This window comes from Rana temporaria, chromosome 5 (genome assembly GCF_905171775.1).
Source record: "Rana temporaria chromosome 5, aRanTem1.1, whole genome shotgun sequence".
NCBI lineage: Eukaryota > Metazoa > Chordata > Amphibia > Anura > Ranidae > Rana > Rana temporaria.
Genome location: NC_053493.1, coordinates 334,572,224 through 334,593,609, shown reverse-complemented (window position 1 = coordinate 334,593,609; position 21,386 = coordinate 334,572,224). Strand labels below are relative to the sequence as shown.

The 21,386-nt window shown below is 42.3% G+C and overlaps 1 protein-coding gene across 1 annotated transcript in view; it reads right to left on the bottom strand.

Annotated features, from left to right (window-relative positions):
- The window catches only part of PREX2 (phosphatidylinositol-3,4,5-trisphosphate dependent Rac exchange factor 2), a 370,987-nt gene that overhangs the window by 283,456 nt on the left and 66,145 nt on the right, over positions 1–21,386 (bottom strand). The window contains exons 3-4 of the mRNA XM_040354370.1: positions 13,340–13,462; positions 6,459–6,563 (exon numbers count right to left, since the gene is read on the bottom strand). Coding sequence (XP_040210304.1) covers positions 6,459–6,563; positions 13,340–13,462 — 228 coding nt within the window. The remainder of the gene's footprint in view (positions 1–6,458; positions 6,564–13,339; positions 13,463–21,386) is intronic.

The window sequence follows — 21,386 nt, the reverse complement described above, 5'->3', positions numbered from 1 at the left end:
CAATTAATTTTGCTCGATGTCCGCCGGTGACCCGCGATCCTGTTACAGAGCTGCAGAAGAGGAAGATGCCTATGTAAACAATGCATTTCCCTATTCTGCCTGGTGACATGACAGGGATCTACTGCTCCTTGTCATTGGGAGAAGTGATCTCTGCCATGTCAGTGGTAGCCCACCCCCCACAGTTAGAATCATTCCCTAGGACACACTTAACCCCTTAATTGCCCCCTAGTGTTTAACCGCTTCCCTGCCAGTGACATTTACACAGAAATCAGTGCATTTTATAGCACTAATCGCTGTATTAATGGTCCCAAAATAGTGTCAAAAGTGTCTGATGTGTCCGCCATAATGTCGCAGTCATGATAAAAATAGCAGATCGCCGCCATTACTAATAACAAATAAAATTTAAAAAATGCAATACATCTATCCCCTATTTTGTAGGCGCTATAACCTTTGCGCAAACCAATCAATATACGCTTATTGCGATTTATTTTTACTGAAAATATGTAGAAGAATACCTATCGGCCCAAACTGAGGAACAAAATAGATTTTTATATATTTATTGGGGATATTTAGTATGGCAAAGAGTAAAAAATATTGATTTTCTTTCAAAATCGTCACTCTTCTTTACAGCGCAATAAAATAAAAAACACAGAGGTGATGAAATACCACCAAAAGAAAGCTTTATTTGTGGGGAAAAAAGGACATCAATTTTGTTTGGGTGCAACATCGCACGATCGCGCAATTGTCAGTTAAAGCGATGCGGTGCCGAATCGCAAAAAAGTGCTCTTGTCAGGAAGGGGGTAAATTCTTCGGGAGCTGAAGTGGTTAAGCAGACTCATGCAGTAATCCACAACAGCCAACCAGCATAACTTTTAATTGTTCTGTCTGCTTTACAATGATGAAAGGTAAAATCTTGTTGGTTTGTTGGTGGCCATCATGATGATATGTTGGAAATATAAAATGTTTTAGATGCATTTTATGAGCATGTACTCCATCACTACCTGACAGCTTAGTTTAGTAGCTTTAAATTACAAAATAGCTGTTTAGGAGGAGGAAGTCTTTAGTTGAATAATTGTTTCTGGCCCAGGTACATGATAACCTTGCTCCCTTGATGCCATTCATTTTATTATTCTACTCCAATGTCATGGTGGTTCATTGCATTTTGGCATTAAATGTTGCCTTTGAGTAAATATGCAGAGAGATATTCTCTTACAGTGCTATATAAATCACGGGAAGGAAATGTCACAGCTGAGGATATCTGGTACGAAAGAAACTTTTGCTTATTTAGTTCTGTGAGAAAAAAGTTTAGGAATTTTGTGTTGCTAAAATCAACAAAAGGAGACAATAACATTTCACATTTCTACTTATAAAATCAGACATTTGTAGTAAAGCAGAGAATTAGAGATGGAGGCAGTGCCCATCATTTGTATAAAGAAGATGTACATTTAAAAGAGAAGTATGGCCAAAGCTTTTTTGGCCATACCTCTCTTTGGGTCAGAGGACTACATTTACTTTCATTCTCCTGTGATTCTGAGTCAGCTGATCCACACAGCTGCCTGACAACTGGTTCCTTCTCCTTCCCAGTCTGGCGCTCCAGTGAGTGTCAGTGTCCAATGCTAGTGAGCCCTTGTAGATTACCAACCGGAGCTCCCCAGGGAATGGAATCTAAGCCCCAGCCTGACTCTTCACCAGAGTAGCAGCTTTCAAAACATCTTGGAAGGCCTGATAATGTCCAAGAAAGGAGGGACAATGGGAGCCAGAGCAGGGGTAGGAATTGAGAGAGAGGAAGTGGACACACTTCTGAGGTCTGCACTGCTCAGCCTTTTCGACGCGGCCCAGCAGCGCTGTCCCTGGAGCCTATGGCCATTCAGCCTCTTCGCAGCTGCCCATTCAGTTCACGGCATGGCTGGAGGCAGAGACTAGAGGTCAGCTGACTGGTGAGGAATGTGAAGTGGGAGGGGCTTGAGGAGACCCTATCTCTTGATTTTGGCATAGGTGTCACTGCTGCGAGACACCACAAATTTCGGAGACACAATGAGTAACACTACCTGTAATTATAGTTGCCAATAAAAGTAGGGTTGTCCTGATACCACTTTTTTAAGACCAAGTACAAGTACTCGCCGTTACCGATTACCGATACTTATTTTTAATGTCATGTGACGCACTGATAGATGGCACTGGCTGATGGGCACTAAAAGGTGGCACTGACTGATGGCTGGCAGTGGCACTGATGCATGGGCACTGATAGGTAGCACTGATTATGCAGCACGGATGAACACTGATAGGTGGCATGCACTGATGTCTGGCACTGAAAGATGGCATTGATAGGTGGCACGGATGGCTGGCACACACGGAAGGATGGCACTGATAGGTGGCACACACTTCTGAGGTCTGCACTGCTCAGCCTTTTCGACGTGGCCCAGCAGCGCTGTCCCTGGAGCCTATGGCCATTCAGCCTCTTCGCAGCTGCCCATTCAGTTCACGGCATGGCTGGAGGCAGAGACTAGAGGTCAGCTGACTGGTGAGGAATGTGAAGTGGGAGGGGCTTGAGGAGACCCTATCTCTTGATTTTGGCATAGGTGTCACTGCTGCGAGACACCACAAATTCGGAGACACAATGAGTAACACTACCTGTAATTATAGTTGCCAATAAAAGTAGGGTTGTCCTGATACCACTTTTTTAAGACCAAGTACAAGTACTCGCCGATACCGATTACCGATACTTATTTTTAATGTCATGTGACGCACTGATAGATGGCACTGGCTGATGGGCACTAAAAGGTGGCACTGACTGATGGCTGGCAGTGGCACTGATGCATGGGCACTGATAGGTAGCACTGATTATGCAGCACGGATGAACACTGATAGGTGGCATGCACTGATGTCTGGCACTGAAAGATGGCATTAATAGGTGGCACGGATGGCTGGCACACACGGAAGGATGGCACTGATAGGTGGCACACACTTCTGAGGTCTGCACTGCTCAGCCTTTTCGACGTGGCCCAGCAGCGCTGTCCCTGGAGCCTATGGCCATTCAGCCTCTTCGCAGCTGCCCATTCAGTTCACGGCATGGCTGGAGGCAGAGACTAGAGGTCAGCTGACTGGTGAGGAATGTGAAGTGGGAGGGGCTTGAGGAGACCCTATCTCTTGATTTTGGCATAGGTGTCACTGCTGCGAGACACCACAAATTCGGAGACACAATGAGTAACACTACCTGTAATTATAGTTGCCAATAAAAGTAGGGTTGTCCTGATACCACTTTTTTAAGACCAAGTACAAGTACTTGCCGATACCGATTACCGATACTTATTTTTAATGTCATGTGACGCACTGATAGATGGCACTGGCTGATGGGCACTAAAAGGTGGCACTGACTGATGGCTGGCAGTGGCACTGATGCATGGGCACTGATAGGTAGCACTGATTATGCAGCACGGATGAACACTGATAGGTGGCATGCACTGATGTCTGGCACTGAAAAATGGCATTGATAGGTGGCACGGATGGCTGGCACACACGGAAGGATGGCACTGATAGGTGGCACACACTGAAAGATGCACAGATATGTGGTAATGATGGGCACATATGAAGTGCACTTTAAAGGCTACACTGATGTGCAGCAATAATGGGCACAGATAGGCGGCAATGATGGGCACAGTTGAAGTGGCACTTATAGGGCTGCACTGATGTGTGACACATATAGGCGGCAATGATGGACAGAGATAGGCGGCACTGATAAGGGGGGGCATTGATATAAGGTGGGCTGTGAGCTAATGGGGGTCTCCAAGGGGGGTGCTGCTGATCAAAAGGTTGGTTACCACACATTATATCAGCAGTCAGTTCCCCCTCTTAGAGACCCCCATTAGGTCAAACCCCCCCCCCCTTTCTTAGAGACTTCCAGAGATCAGCGGGCCCTGCCCTCTTTAAGACATTGTTCATGTCTCACAAGCATGACCTGGGAGCCACTGCAAGGAGGGAAGTGTGAGAGTTGAGCTGGGGGGGGGGGGACAGAGCTTCTCTTGGGCTCCTCCCACTATGCAGACAGTGTGTGTGTGCGAACAGATCGGCAGGTTTTTACTCACATGCACACTGTTCCCCTATAGCTCCAGCAGGACTTTCTTCTGCTCTCCTATCCCGCCTCCTGAACCGCTGATTGATGTCATGGCGGGGCCGGCACTAGAAGGCATCTGTTGGGGGGAGCTCATTCCACCGCACACACCGCAGCCATCTCTGTACAGTGAGGGATTTGTCCCCGCCCGATGACTTCCTATTGTACGCCGCCTCTCTCTTCCATCACCGGTATCGGGTGAAGCATCGGGAGCATTTGCACGAGTACAAGTACTCGTGCAAATGCTCGGTATCGATTCCGATACCTCATAATGATCCCGATACCTCATAATGATCCCGATACCGATACTAGTATCGGTATAGGGACAACCCTAATTAAAAGTCCCCACTACAGTTCTCAGATCAGAAGAAGACCTGATCAAGAGCACCTAAGTTGGCTGATCAGAACTCCCCACCAGCACTGCCACTCTCCCCATTGAACAAAGAGTAAGAGTAGATAATACATGGAAGGGAGAGGAAAAGAGGGGGATGAACAAAGAAAAAGGGAGAGAAAGAAATAAGAGAAAGAACAAGAAACACCGCTAGAGAGAGGGATGGGGGGAAAAACAAGAAATTAGGATAGAGAGAGATAAAAGGGAAAGAAAGGAGAACAAAGAGAGTGTACTAAAATGTACCATAAGGGATTTTAATACTGTACGAATGGAAGGGACTCAGGGAGTGCTAAATGTCCATGGGTTAGGGGCGTAAATTACTTGTCTTGCCTTGGGTTGCTGACAACCCACGCTAGGTAAATAATTTTACTGTTAGGGGTCCCCACAACTTGGAAAACGTTATCAAGGCGTCACACCACTAGACAGGTTGAGAACCACTGCTGTAGACACTGCATGGCATGTCAACTCTCTGCACCAAACATTGTAGTGTTTCCAGAAGAGGCCGCAGTGTCTCCGAGGAGCCCTGGAGAACTAAGCAATAACTTGCAAACTATCATGTTTCAATGGTAGTGAGCCCCTGTAGACTGACAACACGAAATTCCCTGTGGAATCTAAGTCCCAGCCTGCTTCTTCACCAATGGTGAGGATAGACTTGGAGCAATCTGGTACCTGCTCATGGCCCCCATGTATGCCCAGCTGAGACTGCAGAGACCACTCGTGTGCAAAATACAAATGGCAAGAGACAGAAGCCAATCCAAGACACAAGCCAAGGTCAGGGTGGGTGGCAGACAAGCACAAACGGTAGACAAACCAGGGTCAGTAAACAGGAAGTCAGACACAGAATACTCCTAATGAGTATGAGGACCAGGAGTTTAGGGAACTTTGAAGTTGCTCAGGCCTGCAATGCTGTACTGAGCATGTGTATATATAGGCAAGCAAACAGTGAATTGTCCCTGGAAGTAATAAAAGGGAAAAGGACATAAATACGCAGTAGAGCAGACAATACCAATAGTTAAACAGAGAAGCCAGCAACTCATGCGAAATGGAGTTAGAGATCTAGCAGAACACTGCAGCAAGAAGGTAACTTCACAAACAGAAATCTGCAGGCTAGACTGTGACAGTCAGAGGAGCAGAGCAGAGAGCAACAACTGACAGTCACCACTCTCTGCTCGAAGAAGCCCAAGAACTGAGCACTTAATGGTTATGTGATTGCTCAATTCTTGTTCTTACAGCAAACACAGAGCAGCTGCATCTCAACACTAATGCTGCAGCATGGAGATAATTGAAGATTTGTTTTACATATCCCATACTTTTCTTTTAAACTAAATATTAACCTAACCACCAAAACCTTCATACAATATTTTTTTAACAGTTATTGTCATTTCAAAAATAACTTAATATAACTTAATATTTTTAAAATATGCAGCTATAATTTTAATGGACACATAGAGATCCTGTCAGGAAAGTCCTTGTTGAGGCAATTACGGATATAGGGTGACTACGAACTGTCCATATCTTGCAGTTGTTCTTTCAACTTCTAGTGTAAGTGTACTTCTACTGTAGTGGAGTCTATAAGTGGCCATGCTGGTGTTCCTTGTACAGACATGTTTCACCATTGTCACCACAAGGAAGCCCATTCTCAGCAATGGCATGTAGTCCCAACACATATACACAGAAAGGGGCTGCAAAGGAGCTGCAGGAGATCAGCAGCACTGAGATGCAGCAAAGGTCAAAAAAAGGTAAAAAACTTTCAAAATTAAAAAAATGACTAATACACGGTGCACTGACAAACTAAATGTCATAAAGTTAAGGTTAACATCTACTTGAAATAAAAGTGCAAATATAAACGATGTATCTCAATTTACCGATATTTACAACCAAATGCAAATTAATAAATCAAGGTATACAAACGCTATTATAATTATTCAGAAAGAAATGTAAACAGTCATAATTCCTTACCAATAAAAGTGTTCTCACTGATCTGATCTTGTTCAGTTCCAAAAGTAGTTTCTGTGCCTTTTCATGATTGCTGCAGTACTCATCATAAATGCCAAAGCGCTCTTTCTACGATTAGAGAGAAGTGATTTGTGTTTGTAAGAAAATACAGTACAGAGTATTAAGTGCATAGTACAACCCAATCACAACTGTATTAAGTACACAGTACAACCCAATCACAACTGTATTAAGTACATAGTACAACCCAATCACAACTGTATTAAGTACACAGTACAACACAATCACAACTGTATTAAGTACATAGTACAACCCAATCACAACTGTATTAAACATAGTACAACCCAATCACAACTGTATTAAGTACACACTACAACCCAATCACAACTGTATTAAGTACATAGTACAGCCCAATAACAACTGTATTAAGTACATAGTACAACCCAATCACAACTGTATTAGGTACATAGTACAACCCAATCACAACTATATTAAGTACATAGTACAACCCAATCTCAACTGTATTAGGTACATAGTACAACCCAATCACAACTATATTAAATACATAGTACAGCCCAATAACAACTGTATTAGGTACATAGTACAACCCAATCACAACTATATTAAGTACATAGTACAACCCAATCTCAACTGTATTAAATGCACAGTACAACCCAATCACAACTGTATTAAAGTGTAGTTCCACCCATAAATATAACATTACATCAGTAGTTTTAAAAAAAAAATCATTAGTCCTTTAAGAATTTTTTTTTTTTTTAGATGTCTTCAAAGTGTTGTTGCTAGGCAGAATAGTTAATCTTCCCTCTTCCTGCACCTAGGTGCTTAAGCTTCCTAACCTACACCGCACAGACTCCTGGGAATGTAGTGGGTGTAACTTTCCAGGAGTCTGTGCACTCCACAGTCTCGAAGAATCATGTGACTTGGACAGTACAGGTGCTGAAACCTGATCTGAAACCTATTATACTGCTTGTGCAGCACTGAGCATGTGCGAGATCTGCAAGGCTGAAATCCAGGAAGTCATACAGTCTGGCTTCATGATGCCCACACTTAAGATGGCCCCAGTCAATTTCTATTTTATAAAGTGTCTAAATGCTGTAACAACCTAACAAAACGGACCTTAGTTTACAGACTAACTTTACTAGAATACATTAAGCTTGTGTATTACAGGGGTATTTATATTTAAAAAGTGAAATTGTGGCCGGAACTCCGCTTTAAGTACATAGTACATCCAGGGCTTTTTTTCAGGGGGAACTTGGGGGAACCTGAGTTCCACCACCTTTGGCTCAGACCCTTTGGTGCCCGCTCACCACAATCACTTATAAACACAGAAGTCTGGTTTCTGTGTTTACAAGTGACAGCTCTGCACTCTGTGTGTAACCCCCCCTGAACTCTGCACTCTGTATGTAATGCAGTCCTGGTATTTAATGCACCTTTAAGACCCTTCTACTGTTTGTGAAATCTGAACGGGGTCGTGGTTGAGTTCCTGCACCTATTTTCTGAGAAAAAAAAGCTCTGAGTACAACCCAATCTCAACTGTATTAAATGCACAGTACAACCCAATCACAACTGTATTAAGTACATAGTACAACCCAATCACAACTGTATTAAGTACATAGTACAACCCAATCACAACTGTATTAAGTGCATAGTACAACCCAATTACAATTATTTATCTACCACTAGATCAATGATTTCCACTAAAGCTGTTCAACTTGCAGTAAATATTTAACAATTAGACAGTATAATATTTATTTTAGTCATTGATTATGATGGTAGAGGTGACTAGAAGATGACTACTTATTGTTTTTTGACCAGTGAGCTGCCAGTCAATGTGATTTTGCTCAGCCACCTCTTAGTGTGAAGCCTTGCTTATAAAGCACAATGCTCTGACTTTCATAGGGGTCATCTTAGATCTGCATCAATTTATATAAAAGTAGGCTGTAGGCCAGATGCATTTGAACAAATGATCCAGCTTACATGACAAGGACAGGCTGGCCCAGACCCCAAGTTATTGCTTAGTTCCCAAGGGCTCTATTCCTTCTACATGAAGCAATGGAGTTCATTAATGCAGAGTTGCAAGGTCTCTGAGTGTAGTAAAGCAACTTTGCGTACTAAATTGGATGTAAGTAGGTTGTATCTGATACTCATTCAATGAGACCACAGCTCAGTATTAAACTGCATTCACATCTATGCATTTTTCATAAAAATGTCATTTCAATCTAAAGTGTTTAAGATGCAATGACAACATGTTTTTTATGCATTACCATTCATCCCTATGGAAGATGTGCTTTTCCACAAACTGCACCAAAGATGCAACAAGAAGGATTAAAAAAAAATGATATTAAACCCTAAAACAAAAATATAATATAGTGCAGTTTAGTATTTATTAAATGCGGTGGCTGCCACAAGGCCCCTTTCACACTGAGGCGTTTTCCAGGCACTTTTGGGCTAAAAATAGTACATGTAAAGTGCCTTAAAAATGGCTCCCCTGCAGTCTCAGTGTGAAAGCCCGAGGGCTTTCACACTGAGATGATGCGCTGGCAGGGCATTAAAAAAACTCCTGCAAGTAGCATCTTTAGAGCACCGCCAAAGCGCCGACAATCGCTGCATCGGCGATTTGCAGGCAATTTTAACCCTTTTTCGGCCACTAGCGGGGGTTAAAAGTGCCCCGCTAGTGGTAAAAAAAACTGTGCAAAAACGACGGTAAAGCACCGCTAAAAATACCCGCTTTATCGCCGACGCACCAGTGTGAAAGCAGTGTAATTTTGTAGGCTTTTTTTTTAATTATTATTATTTTCACCTGGTGATCCAGCCAGTAATACATCTTCTGTGTTAAGTTGTCTCCACTCTGGATGGAAGAGCAACAGAGACACCTTCAGACAGCAGCATTGTCAATCTTTGGATAGGGTACACATATGAATTAATCGGTTACAAAAGTTTAATGAATGGAAATTCCCTCTCTTATCTTTTATGTGATTATTGTAAATTTTTAAACATAACGGGGTAGATCTACAAAAGGATTACGCCGGCGTCATTTTAAATTTCCCGCGTCGTATCTTTGTTTTATATCCACAAAACAAGATACGACGGCATCTGGGTTAGATTCGACAGGTGTACGCCTTAGTACGCCGTCAGATCTCAAATGCAATTTTTCAGCATCCGCTAGGTGGCGTTTCCGCGTCGAGTATGCAAATTAGCTATTTCCGACGGTCCACGAACATACGGGCGGCCGTCGCATTTTTTTACGTCGTTTCCGTTCGGCTTTTTCTGGCGTATAGTTAAAGCTGCTATATGGTGGCGTACTCAATGTTAAGTATGGCCGTCGTTCCCGCGTCTAATTTTTTATTTTTTGCGGCGTTTGCGTAGGTCGTTCGTGAATAGGAATGTGACGTCATTTACTTTCACGTCGAAACCAATACGTCCTTGCGGCGTACTTTGTCGCAATGCACCCTGGGATATTTTAAGGACAGCGCATGCGCCGTTCAAAAAAAAAGTTGTTTACGTCGGGTCACAACGTATTTGCATAGAACACGCCCCCATCACTCCTATTTGAAATTGCGCGCCCTTACGCCGCAATAGATACACTACGCCGCCGTAACTTACCGAGCGGATTCTTTGAGAATTCACAAGAAGAAAAAGTAAGTTACAGCGGCTTAGTGTATCTTAGATACGCTACGCCTGCCTAAAGATAGGCAGATCTTTATGGATCTGCCCCAACATGTATATAAGTGGATGTGAACACTTCAGCAATATAATATGTATATGTATATATATATATATATATATACACACAGTATATATATATATATATATATATATATATATATATATATATATATATATATATATACATACATACATATTGATTTAGAGAGAGAGAGCATAAGGGAGCCATTTTATTTGGGTGCTTTAAATAGTGTATTTGGGCATTTGAATGATGTTAAAAGAATTATTGGGTTTATTTAATATTACTGTAAGTGCAAGGATACTAAAAGTGTCTCAATGAACTGGAACATGTGAAAGCTCTTGGGATGTGGGGTAGCAACTGACCACAATGCTTTTTTCCCCCCAAATATAAAGGTTACTGCATTACTACAATCTATTATAACCCTTCTTTTTTATATTTAAAATATTTGTTATAATAATGCACATTACATTTCAAATTTTAAGTAGATTATGGAGAGGGGGGTTTAAAAGAGACCAACAAGCCCTCCATTGAAGTTTTCTTTAAAGGTTTTATTTAAAATAATAATAAAAAACTGCAATATCCTTTAGAATGCATGATTGCATAAGATTTCTCCCTTTACAATGGCTTGAAAATGTATTCATACCCCTTGAAATGTTCCACATTTTGTTACAACCAAAAACATAAATGTATTTTATTGGGATTTTATGTGATAGACCAAAACAACGTTGCACATAATTGTATAGTGGAAGGGAAATTAATTTGTAGAACCACCACCTTTCGCTGAAATTACAGATGCAAGTCTTTTGGGTGTTGTCTCTACCAGCTTTGCTAGAGAGTGACATTTTTGCCCATTCTTCTTTGCAAAATAGCTCAAGCTCTGTCAGATTGGTTGGAGAGCATATGTGAACAGCAATTTTCAAATCTTGCCACAGATTCTCAATTGGATTTAGGTCTGGACTTCGACTGGGCCATTCTAACACAATTTAATGCTTTGATATAAACCATTCCATTGTAGCTCTGGCTGTATGTTTAGGGTTGTTGTCCTGCTGGAAGGTAAACCTCCACCCCAGTCTCAAGTCTTTTGCAGACTCTAACAGGTTTTCTTCTAAGATTGTCAGCTTCTCTGTCCTTGCTGAAGAAAAGCATCCCCACAACATGATGCTGCCACCACCATGTTTCACGGTGGGGATTGTGTGCTCAGGGTGATGTGCAGTGTTAGTTTTCTGCCACACATAGCATTTGCTTTTAGGCCAAAAAGTTAAATTTTGGTCTCATCTGACCAGAGCACCTTCTTCTACATGTTTGCTGTGTCCCCCACATGGCTTCTCCCAAACTGCAAACAGGGCTTCTTATGGCTTTCTTTCAACAAAGGCTTTCTTCTTGCCACACTTCCATAAATGCTAATGGTTGTCCTGTGGACAGATTCTCCCACCTGAGTTGTGGATCTCTGCAGCTCCTCCAGAGTTACCATGGGCCTCTTGGCTGCTTCTCTGATTAATGCTCTCCTTACCCAGCCTGTCAGTTTAGGTGGACGGCCATGTCTTGGTAGGTTTGTAGTTGTGCCATACTCTTTCCATTTTCAGATGATGAATTGAACAGTGCTGAGATCTTCAAAGCTTGGGATAATATTTTTATAACCTAACCCTGCTTTAAACTATTCCAAAACGTTATCCCTGACCTGTCTGGTGTGTTCCTTGGCCTCCATGATGCTGTTTGTTCACTGGAGGTTCTCTAACAAACCTATGAGGGCTTCACAGAACAGCTAAATTTATACTGAGAATAAATGACACACAGGTGGACTTTTTTTTACTAATTAGGTGACTTCTGAAGGCAATTGGTTTCACTAGATTTTAGTTGGGGGTATCAGAGTAAAGGGGGCTGAATACAAATGCACGCCACACTTTTCAGATATTTATTTGTAAAACATTTTGAAAACAATTTATCATTTTCCTTCCATGTCACAATTATGTGCCACGCTGTGTTGGTCTATCACATAAAATCCCAATAAATTATGTTTACGTTTTTGGTTGTAACATGACAAAATGTTGAAAATGTAGAAGGGTATGAATACTTTTTCAAGGCACTGTATAAATAAAAGAATACTTTGCAGTAAAGATTTTCTAAATATAATGTTTGGTGAGATTGCACAATGTAGCTTCTCTGTTCATCTCTACACACCTGCCATGACGCTGAGCTTTCAGAAAGGTTTCTGCATTTTGGCAGAAGATGGAAAGCCAGAGCCAAATTCCTACTGCCAAAGCCACAAACTAAGTACATGTTCCTGTAAATGTACAGCTTGTATCCATGAAACATGGAAATCTCTCCAGAATGAGTAATTAGTGAGTACAAACTGCAAATCAAATCTGCTGCTTCTCAAATCCTTCAGCACAAGGCAATTACTTATCTAATACAATTTTCTGTATATACATATAAATATATACTGGATGCCTGCAGTACCTGTCCATTGTTCTAGCATCCCTGGAATTTTAAAGCGGAGGTTCACCCTAAAACAATTATATACCGTTACATCCAGCATACTTCCGCCATCTAGAGTATGCTGTTTTTTTGTTTTGTTTTTGCCGTACATACCGTTTTATCGTTATTTTCCCCCCGGGTTCCGGGTTTTGGCTCCCACAGGAGTGGGCGTTCCTATTGAGAGGTTAGATGATTCACGTATGGTGAAAAACTTCCCTTGGCGCATAAGGCGCGTCACCAGTTTTCCGTAAATTGCCGACCTGCGAGTCAGCTCTATACGGCACCTGCGCCCGCCGTGTAGAGCTGACTGCGCAGGTGCCATATATGATAATTTTATGGAGAGGGCTAAGAAGACATAACCATGCCCAGGGTGCAGCAGAAGACATATAGCACAGTGAGGAAGGTTTGTGGTCCAGGATGTTAGAACAGTAGGAGCCCCCCCCCCCCCCACACACACACACAGTTGCAGCTGCTTTATGGGAGTGCTAGACTAATTTGCTTGTCATCCCTGTCCACCCCATAAGACTGGCATTACACTAACAGTGTAGTGCAAGCCGGTGAGGACTCTTTCCGTGCTGCCCCCTGCAAAGTGCTGCCTAGGCCTGGGCTTTGTTGGCCTAGGCCAGAATACAGCGTTGGTTATACCCCCACCAAGCCCTAGACAGGAAAAAAGGAGCAAGATATATGACAAGCCAGAACTTACAAATTTTAGAAAGCAGGTTCCCAATTCTTGGTGTGCATTTGGTTCAGGGTACAGGGATTCTTCAATGAGGGCCAGGAAGTCTCTGTGTACCACAAGAATGTCCTCAATGTTGGAGAATAACATCTAAAGAGATAACAAAAGCACATGGCTGAAATAAATGACTTCAACAGTAATAATTGACGAAAGACATAACTCATTCGATCTCTTGTTCTTCCATTTGCAGCAAACTACCGGTAAAAATAAAGATGCAGATATGGAAATCAGAAAACTGCATTTCTAGGGTAACAATGTATGTTCATTCCAGCTAACACATTTCAAAATTGACATTTGGTATTGGTCTGCGTAATTGTTTCATCTTTGTACATACAGCAATTAAATTATCAAAATATCCTGAATCCTGCTGACCTATCAGATTGAAACCACCATTACAAAGCAACCATTGGAGAATGAAAATAACTAAGGCCCAGATTCACGTAGAATCGCTGCGGCGTAACGTATCGTAGATACGTTACACCGCCGCAAGTTTTCATCGCAAGTGCCTGATTCACAAAGCACTTGCGAGAAAACTTCCGCCGGCGGCCTCCGGCGTAAGCCTGTGTAATTCAAAGGGGCGTGTGCCATTTAAATTAGGCGCGCTCCTGCGCCGGACCTACTGCGCATGCTCCCTTTTGAATTTCCCGCCGTGCTTTGCGCGAAGTGACGTCATTTTTTCGAACGGCGACGTGCGTAGCGTACTTCCGTATTCTCGGACGTCTTACGCAAGAAGGAAAAATTTTCAAATTTTGACGCGGGAACGACGGCCATACTTTATACAGCACATACGTGTGCTGTGTAAAGTTAGGGCACCAAAAACGACGACTAACTTTGCGACGGGAAACTAGACTAGCAGCGACGTAGCGAACGCAGAAAAACCGTCGTGGATCGCCGTAACTACTAATTTGCATACACGACGCTGGTTTATGACGCAAACTCCCCCCAGCGGCGGCCGCGGTATTGCATCCTAAGATCCGACAGTGTAAAACAATTACACCTGTCGGATCTAAGGGCTAACTATGCGTAACTGATTATATGAATCAGTCGCATAGATACTCTGAGAGATACGACGGAGTATCTGAGATACTCCGTCGTATCTCGGCTGTGAATCTGGGCCTAGATGTATTGTATGCAGACAAAACTGACAGTATTTTATTCAGATACCAGCTCCATGACACCACCGTACCCTAAAGATATGAAGTTGCCAATATTTTAAAATCCATATCTTCTTAAAATGAAAAACATTGGAACACTATAGAATTGTTCTATTGTATATGTACTGTATTTATTGGAGTATACAGTAGGTTTTCGTTTCTTCATTGAAGATACTCCTTCACAAACATAAAAAAAAATGAAAAAAAGGCCTACAGAAATTTAGCATTGATTTTTCTTTCTGCCTAATCCGACCCAACTTTTCTCAAATATGGTTATGCAATAAAGCATGCCCTCACCCCTCCTCACAGCCTGTGACTAGACAATAAATGAGCAGCAGAAGACTGATGAGCTCATTCCTCTTTTTTGGCATTTGATTAAGAGCTGTTACTCCTTCTCTCAATCTAACTACTACTGTGCAGTAAAGGCTAATATCAAGAAAATGTAAGTATTTAAGCTGTCCATACACTAGTAGAATTTTGTTTGAAATGTCTACATTTTCTAATTGTTAGTGAGGTCGAATGAACATCTGTATTGGAAAGTTGAATGGATAGAAAGTTGTTGAATGAACACATTTCTAACAGTATATAAAGTTTTTGTTCGGGAAAGTCTATTCATTCCAAAGTCGAATGTTAAAAGCAGACACAATTTTAAGGTACTTTCGAACAACAGTCATCAAGTTATCGAATGCATTGATCAGGTCATGTGATCCCCTGTGTCAACCAGCGGCAGCTGCAGGGGAAATGAAAGAATGCCCGACAATGGCTGGGAAAGCTGGGAGTGATGACATCACCCTTAGGCTCCCATGATGCAGTAATTGTTGGTGGTCCCTCCTCTCCCCTGCAGCCGTCACTGGCTGACACAGGGGAGCCAGATCATGTAACCAGAATGCACTGAAAATAGGTAAGCATATACATCCTTTTTTGCACAGGTTAATTAGTATAGGTGTTCAGAGGGGAGGGAGAATTTTTAAGACTTGTTAGGCTTTGGCTGTAATTCTACTTTAAAGTGTTACTAAACCCACGTAAAATCAGTCTGTATATGCAGCATAGCATGCTTGTTATACTCACTGTTGACCTTAAGGGCTTAATCCTGTGCATTGTTTAAAAAGGCTGTTTAATCCTGTATTCACAAATCTCGTCCCTCCCCCACCCCCGTCTACACTATCTATCTGGGGAAGGCCAGCTAACACAGGCAGACTAGCCGACCTGCATATGCTCAGTTTTGTCATTTATGCTGGAGAGAACAGTTACTTGTTCTCAGAGACAGCCAGGTCACATGATATTGACATCACACATGTGGGCATGTATACAGGCTGCAGTGAAAATCTTCCCTTTCCTTAACTCTTAGCACTGTGCAGTTTATCATGTAACCGTGGTATACCATATATCCAAAAAGGTATATAGTGGCAGTATTTTAAGCTGTGGGCACTGGGGCGGATAAACTATTTTACTCTAGTTGTGTTGAAAATACATCCAGAGATTTGTTAATGTATACAGGACTGAATTAGTTGTCTTCCTGGAGTTCAGCTTTATTATATGGTAATTATTAAAATTAACATATAGGAAAACAAGGATTTTATTTAACTTTGGTGAGTGGCATTTCCAGGGACAGCAATTTCAGGATAAAATCTTAAAAACCTGCAATATCCCTGAAATGAGGGTCAGTTGGTATCTAAAAAGCTTCAATGTCACCACATTTGTTGTCACATGTACTTGTCTGCACTTTGCTCCTGGGAACTAAACATATGCTGTGCTATCCATTTCTCGGTTCTCCTTTTAGGCTGATTTGTATTTGGCTTTTAATAAATTGCATTTTCTTTTTCTCCTGCAATGAAAATACAATTTAAAATCCTTTGCGGTTTCTTGAATGAGTTTCCCGTTAAAAGTGGACACACGCGGTGCTGCATTCTTTTTCATATATTTACATTCTTTATAACAGAATGTGTCTGAGAAATCACCCCAGTATCTATATTTTTCTCCTGGGAGCTTTGATTAGAGTTGGAAAATGTAATATGTCTATGGCTGGTACCCAGCACTGTAGAGGCAGCATCACTCTCAGATAAAAAGATTAATGGTCCGGGAGCTCAAAAATATTCTCAACTAAGTTGAAGGATGTTTGCACAATGCATTATGTGAGAGCAGAGAGCACTGCAGTGAATATCAAGTAAAAAACATTTTCTACACATTATGTGGGAACTTCACATTTCAAATTTTTATTGGGATAGACAACTGTGGAGGCTGATTTCTTAACAACATCTCAATTTCATAAACAATGAATATAATAGAGTGTGATATATCTGGGAGTCATTGATTGGCCAAGCCTGGCAAAGTACACTGGGTTCCACAACATGCAATTGAATGCCACAGCCCTGGTGGCAGTTTTGAAACTGGTTTCCCTCTATAGACCTTCTTCAGTATCCAACAGCAGTCTAGCTACTACCTCCCATGTATTCTAGCAGGTAAGTATAATGTGGGATGGATTGTAGCAGAGGCCAAGAGGCAGTTGGTTTTCTGCAGGTGGGATATAATGCAGATCTCTGCCTTTCTCTATTAGGCCTTGTACACACGAGCAGACATGTCCGATGAAAACGGTCCGCGGACCGTTTTCATCGGACATGTCTGCTGGGAGCTTTTGGTCTGATGTGTGTACACACCATCAGACCGAAATCCCTGCGGACAGAGAACGCGGTGACGTAGAAGACACCCGACGTTCTCTGACACGGAAGTTCAATGCTTACACGCATGCGTCGAATCAATTCGACACATGTGCGGGATTTCGGGCCGCTGGTTATACGTCATAACCAGCGGACATGTCCGATGAGTCGTACTAACCATCGGACATGTCCGACAGACATGGTTCCAGCGGACAAGTTTCTTAGCATGCTAAGAAACTTTTGTCCGCTGGAAACCTGTCCGCTAGGCCAGGAAACCGATCCGCTAGGCCGTACACACAGTCGGACATGTCCGCGGAAACTGGTCCGCGGACCAGTTTCAGCGGACATGTTCGGTCGTGTGTACGAGGCCTAAAAGGATAAGTTTGCCTTAAATATAAATAGAAATCTTTTTGCAGGTTAAAAAATTGTGCATTTAATTTTTGGCCATACATTGTATGGTCAAGCAGCAACACAATAACAGGAAGCATCAATGATCTACCAAAGCGCTCAACAGCGCTGTGGTACTTCATTGAGAACTACAAGCCGACAGCCGCAAATACTGCCAGACCTTGTAGTTTTTAATTCACAGGACTCTGTGGCTGGTGACGCAGCCAGGCGGGCGGAGCCCCACACAACCACGTTCTTTACAGATTCTGACAGAGAGTGGGGGAGAGGATCTCCCCGCCGCCTGTGACATCGGGGAGGTGCAGGGACTGGTGGATTTGTAACATGTTACATGTTTTACACCCTGAATATGGGTGTAATGTCGCGTACACGCGATCATTTTTCGGGTTGTAAAAAACAACGTTTTTCAGGCTCTAGAAAACACGAAGTTTTTTTCAACCCGATCTTTAAAACTGCCTTGCCTACACACGATCGTGAAAAAAAATGCTCTAGCAAAGTGCGGTGACGTACAACGCGTACAACGGCACTATAAAGGGGAAGTTCCATGCGGATGACGCCACCCTTTGCGCTGCTTTAGCTGATATTGTGTTAGTAAAAGACGATTCGCACTTTTCTATCTGTTACAGCGTGATGAATGTGCTTACTCCATTACCAAAGGTAGTTTTACCAGAACAAGCGCTCACGTCTCATAACTTGCTTCTGAGCATGAGCGGATTTTTCACGTTATTAAAGCCCACACACGACCATTTTTTACAACCCGAAAAACTATATTTTTTTTACCCGTTTTTTTCAGAACCCGAAAAATGCTCTGAAGCCCACACACGATCATTTTTAAGGACATTAAAAAAAAAAACTGAATTTTTTACAACCTGAAAAATGATCGTGTGTACGCAGCATAACATGTAAAATGTTACAAAAGGTGAACTTATCCTTTAAGGACTTTGACTTCCTCCAGACCTCGCCTCAGTTTTAACAGACATGACAAAACCTGAACTGGTTATCTGACAATTTTGGTATCTTCAGAAGAGCCAGTAGGTAAGAATTTTCATCGGACATGGCTCCTTTGGGTTGCTCTGTCTTGAAGGTAATGTAAAGTGGATGTGTACATAGATTTAGTTCTTTATTATAAGTTGATGTGTACATACATTTTGTTCTTTGTTATAAGTTCATTTGTACATACATTTTGTTCTTTGTTATGACCAGGGTTTACAAAATTCAAGGTATTACACTAAGGTGATACGAATATTTTCTATACAATTTTTAGGCCAATAAGTAGAGCTCTGGACTGCTTTTTCCTGAGCTATGTTTTCTATGCTATTCTTGGCTTCTCTGCTTTGCTCAAAAGGGCCCATTGATTACAGAGCTCAATAGTGCAATCTGAATTTTACAAACACAACTGATTGAGTAAACTGTGCTACTTATTCTCTCCTCCCGCATTTCTCTTGTGAAATGTTTATTAGGCTCGGTACAAAGTTTCTATTGCAGAAAAGGAGTCTGAAAATGAATTTCTGCTATTTATTCCCACTCCCGGGGCGTGGATCAGCCGCATCATGACATGAGAGAGAACTTATCACACACGCTTCCTGCTACTCTGCATGCTGGCTGGTAAACAATGTGCCCTGACGTGCCATGTGTCCTGATGTACTATGTGCCCTGATGTGCCCTGATGTGTTCCTTGACCTGATGTGCCATGTACCCAGATGTGCTATGTGCCCCTTGCCCTGATGTGCTATGTGCGTGATGTGCTATGTGCCCTGTGGTGCTATTTTCCCAGCCTGATGTGCTATGTGGCCCCTGTCCAGATGTGCTATGTGCCCCGTGCCCTGATGTTATATGTGCCCCGTGCCCTGATGTGCTATGTGTCTCATGCCCTGATGTGCTATGTGTCTCATGCCCTGATGTGCTATGTGCCCCGTGCCCTGATGTGCTATGTGCCCTGATGTGCTATGTGCCCTGTGCCCTGATGTGCTATGTTCCCTGATGTGCTATGGTCCCTGATGTGCTATGGTCCCTGATGTGCTATGTGCCCTGATGTGCTATGTGCCCCATGCCCTGATGTGCTATGTGCCTCATGCCCTGATGTGCTATGTTCCCTGATGTGCTATGTGCCCTGATGTGCCCTGTGCCATGATGTGATCTGATGTGCCCCGTGCCCTGATGTGCCCCGTGCCCTGATGTGCCCTAATGTGCTGTGCCTCAATGTGGTGTGCCCTGATGTGCTGTGATGGGCCCTGATGTGCTGTGCCCTGTACCCTGATGTGATGTGCCCTGTACGTGTTGTGCCCTGATGTGCTGGGCTCTGTACCCTGATGTGCTGTGCCCTGTACCCTGATGTGTTGTACCCTGATGTGCTGTGCCCTGTACCCTGATGTGCTGTGCCCTGATGTGCTTAACTCTGTACTGTGCCTTGATGTGCACTGTACCCTGACGTGTTGTGCCCTGGGCCGGTCTGGATGAAGTCCAGGGCCACATTTTTGTCCCAGTCCAGCCATGCAAGCAGACACAATCAGCCCTTGCAAAACCAGACCCCAAACCCTGCACACCAGACCTACAGAATATGTTAAATATCAATTTTGAATAGACTTAACTCTTGATAGATTACAATGTGAGCATTCAAAGTTGTAAATATTAACAAAATGTAGCTAAAAAAAAAAATATTTGATAAGATAACTGGTGATTTAACAAAGGACAGAATTCCACAAGCACCCATGGTGCTCAATGAATAATAATTTTTAATCAATGAAAATGAATTGAATGAAAGGGAATATTGGACTGGGTGCTATAAGCGTTTGCTCATTTGCATCTATTTAGAATATTCACAACACTGATTATAACAGTCCAACCAACGTTCTATTGTAGTGAAGGTTTGAGCTCTTTAGGTCTGGCCGTCTTGGCTTTTACCTTGGCTTAACACATCTGCTCCTGTTGGTGTTAATACATGCAGATTTTCAAAAAGTCTTTTCAATAACCATCTTAAATAATTCATTTTTATGGTTGACTACACATAAAATAAAGGCTCCAACAGGCTATGACAGTTTTTTTTATTAAGCCATATTGTACACGTAATGTCTAAGTGTATTCACATCTAGGGAGCGGAGGCTGTATTCATCATAACACATCTCACTAATTCATTAGATGCGATTGTTCAAAAAAGGCACTTTTCATGGATACGCTTTTCATGAATACAATTTTCATGGATACAATTTTCATGGATTTCATGGAGTAGAGAAAAGGAATGCCTGTACTACAATGTGAACACTTTGCTAGAACATTATTTCAAGACCCAAATAAATGCAAGAACAAACACTTTATATATTACAGCTTACCAGTTTCTTGGATGTGATGGCTGCATTAGTATCCTTTTTTCAGGCTTTTTTGTTCCTTTATTTTTCACCTGGTGATTCTGCCAATAACACAGTTTCTCACCTAGGGTGACAACACTTTTCACTGCACTGTATCTATGAAAAAGCAGCATTGTCACCCTAGGCTCCCCTGATTTGAACTTCAAACACCCCCCCCTCCTATTGATTACAGTATGTCAAATAAATACCCCTGAAGGTCCATGCACACTGACTTAAAAGAAAAACGCTGTTCCTAGAGGAGTTTAGCGTTTTGTCTGTAGAAGCAAGTAATGATGTCTTATGTGTCCATGCCCATTAGGTCTTTTAGAGGCATATTTTAAGCTTAGCGATTAGAGGCAGAAAAAAAACCCTTCTAATTTGAGAGCGATCTTCTGGCAGAAAAAAACCGCTAAGTGCTTGTAAATGCTCCCAAACACTAGTACTAAAAAGCGATCAAAAT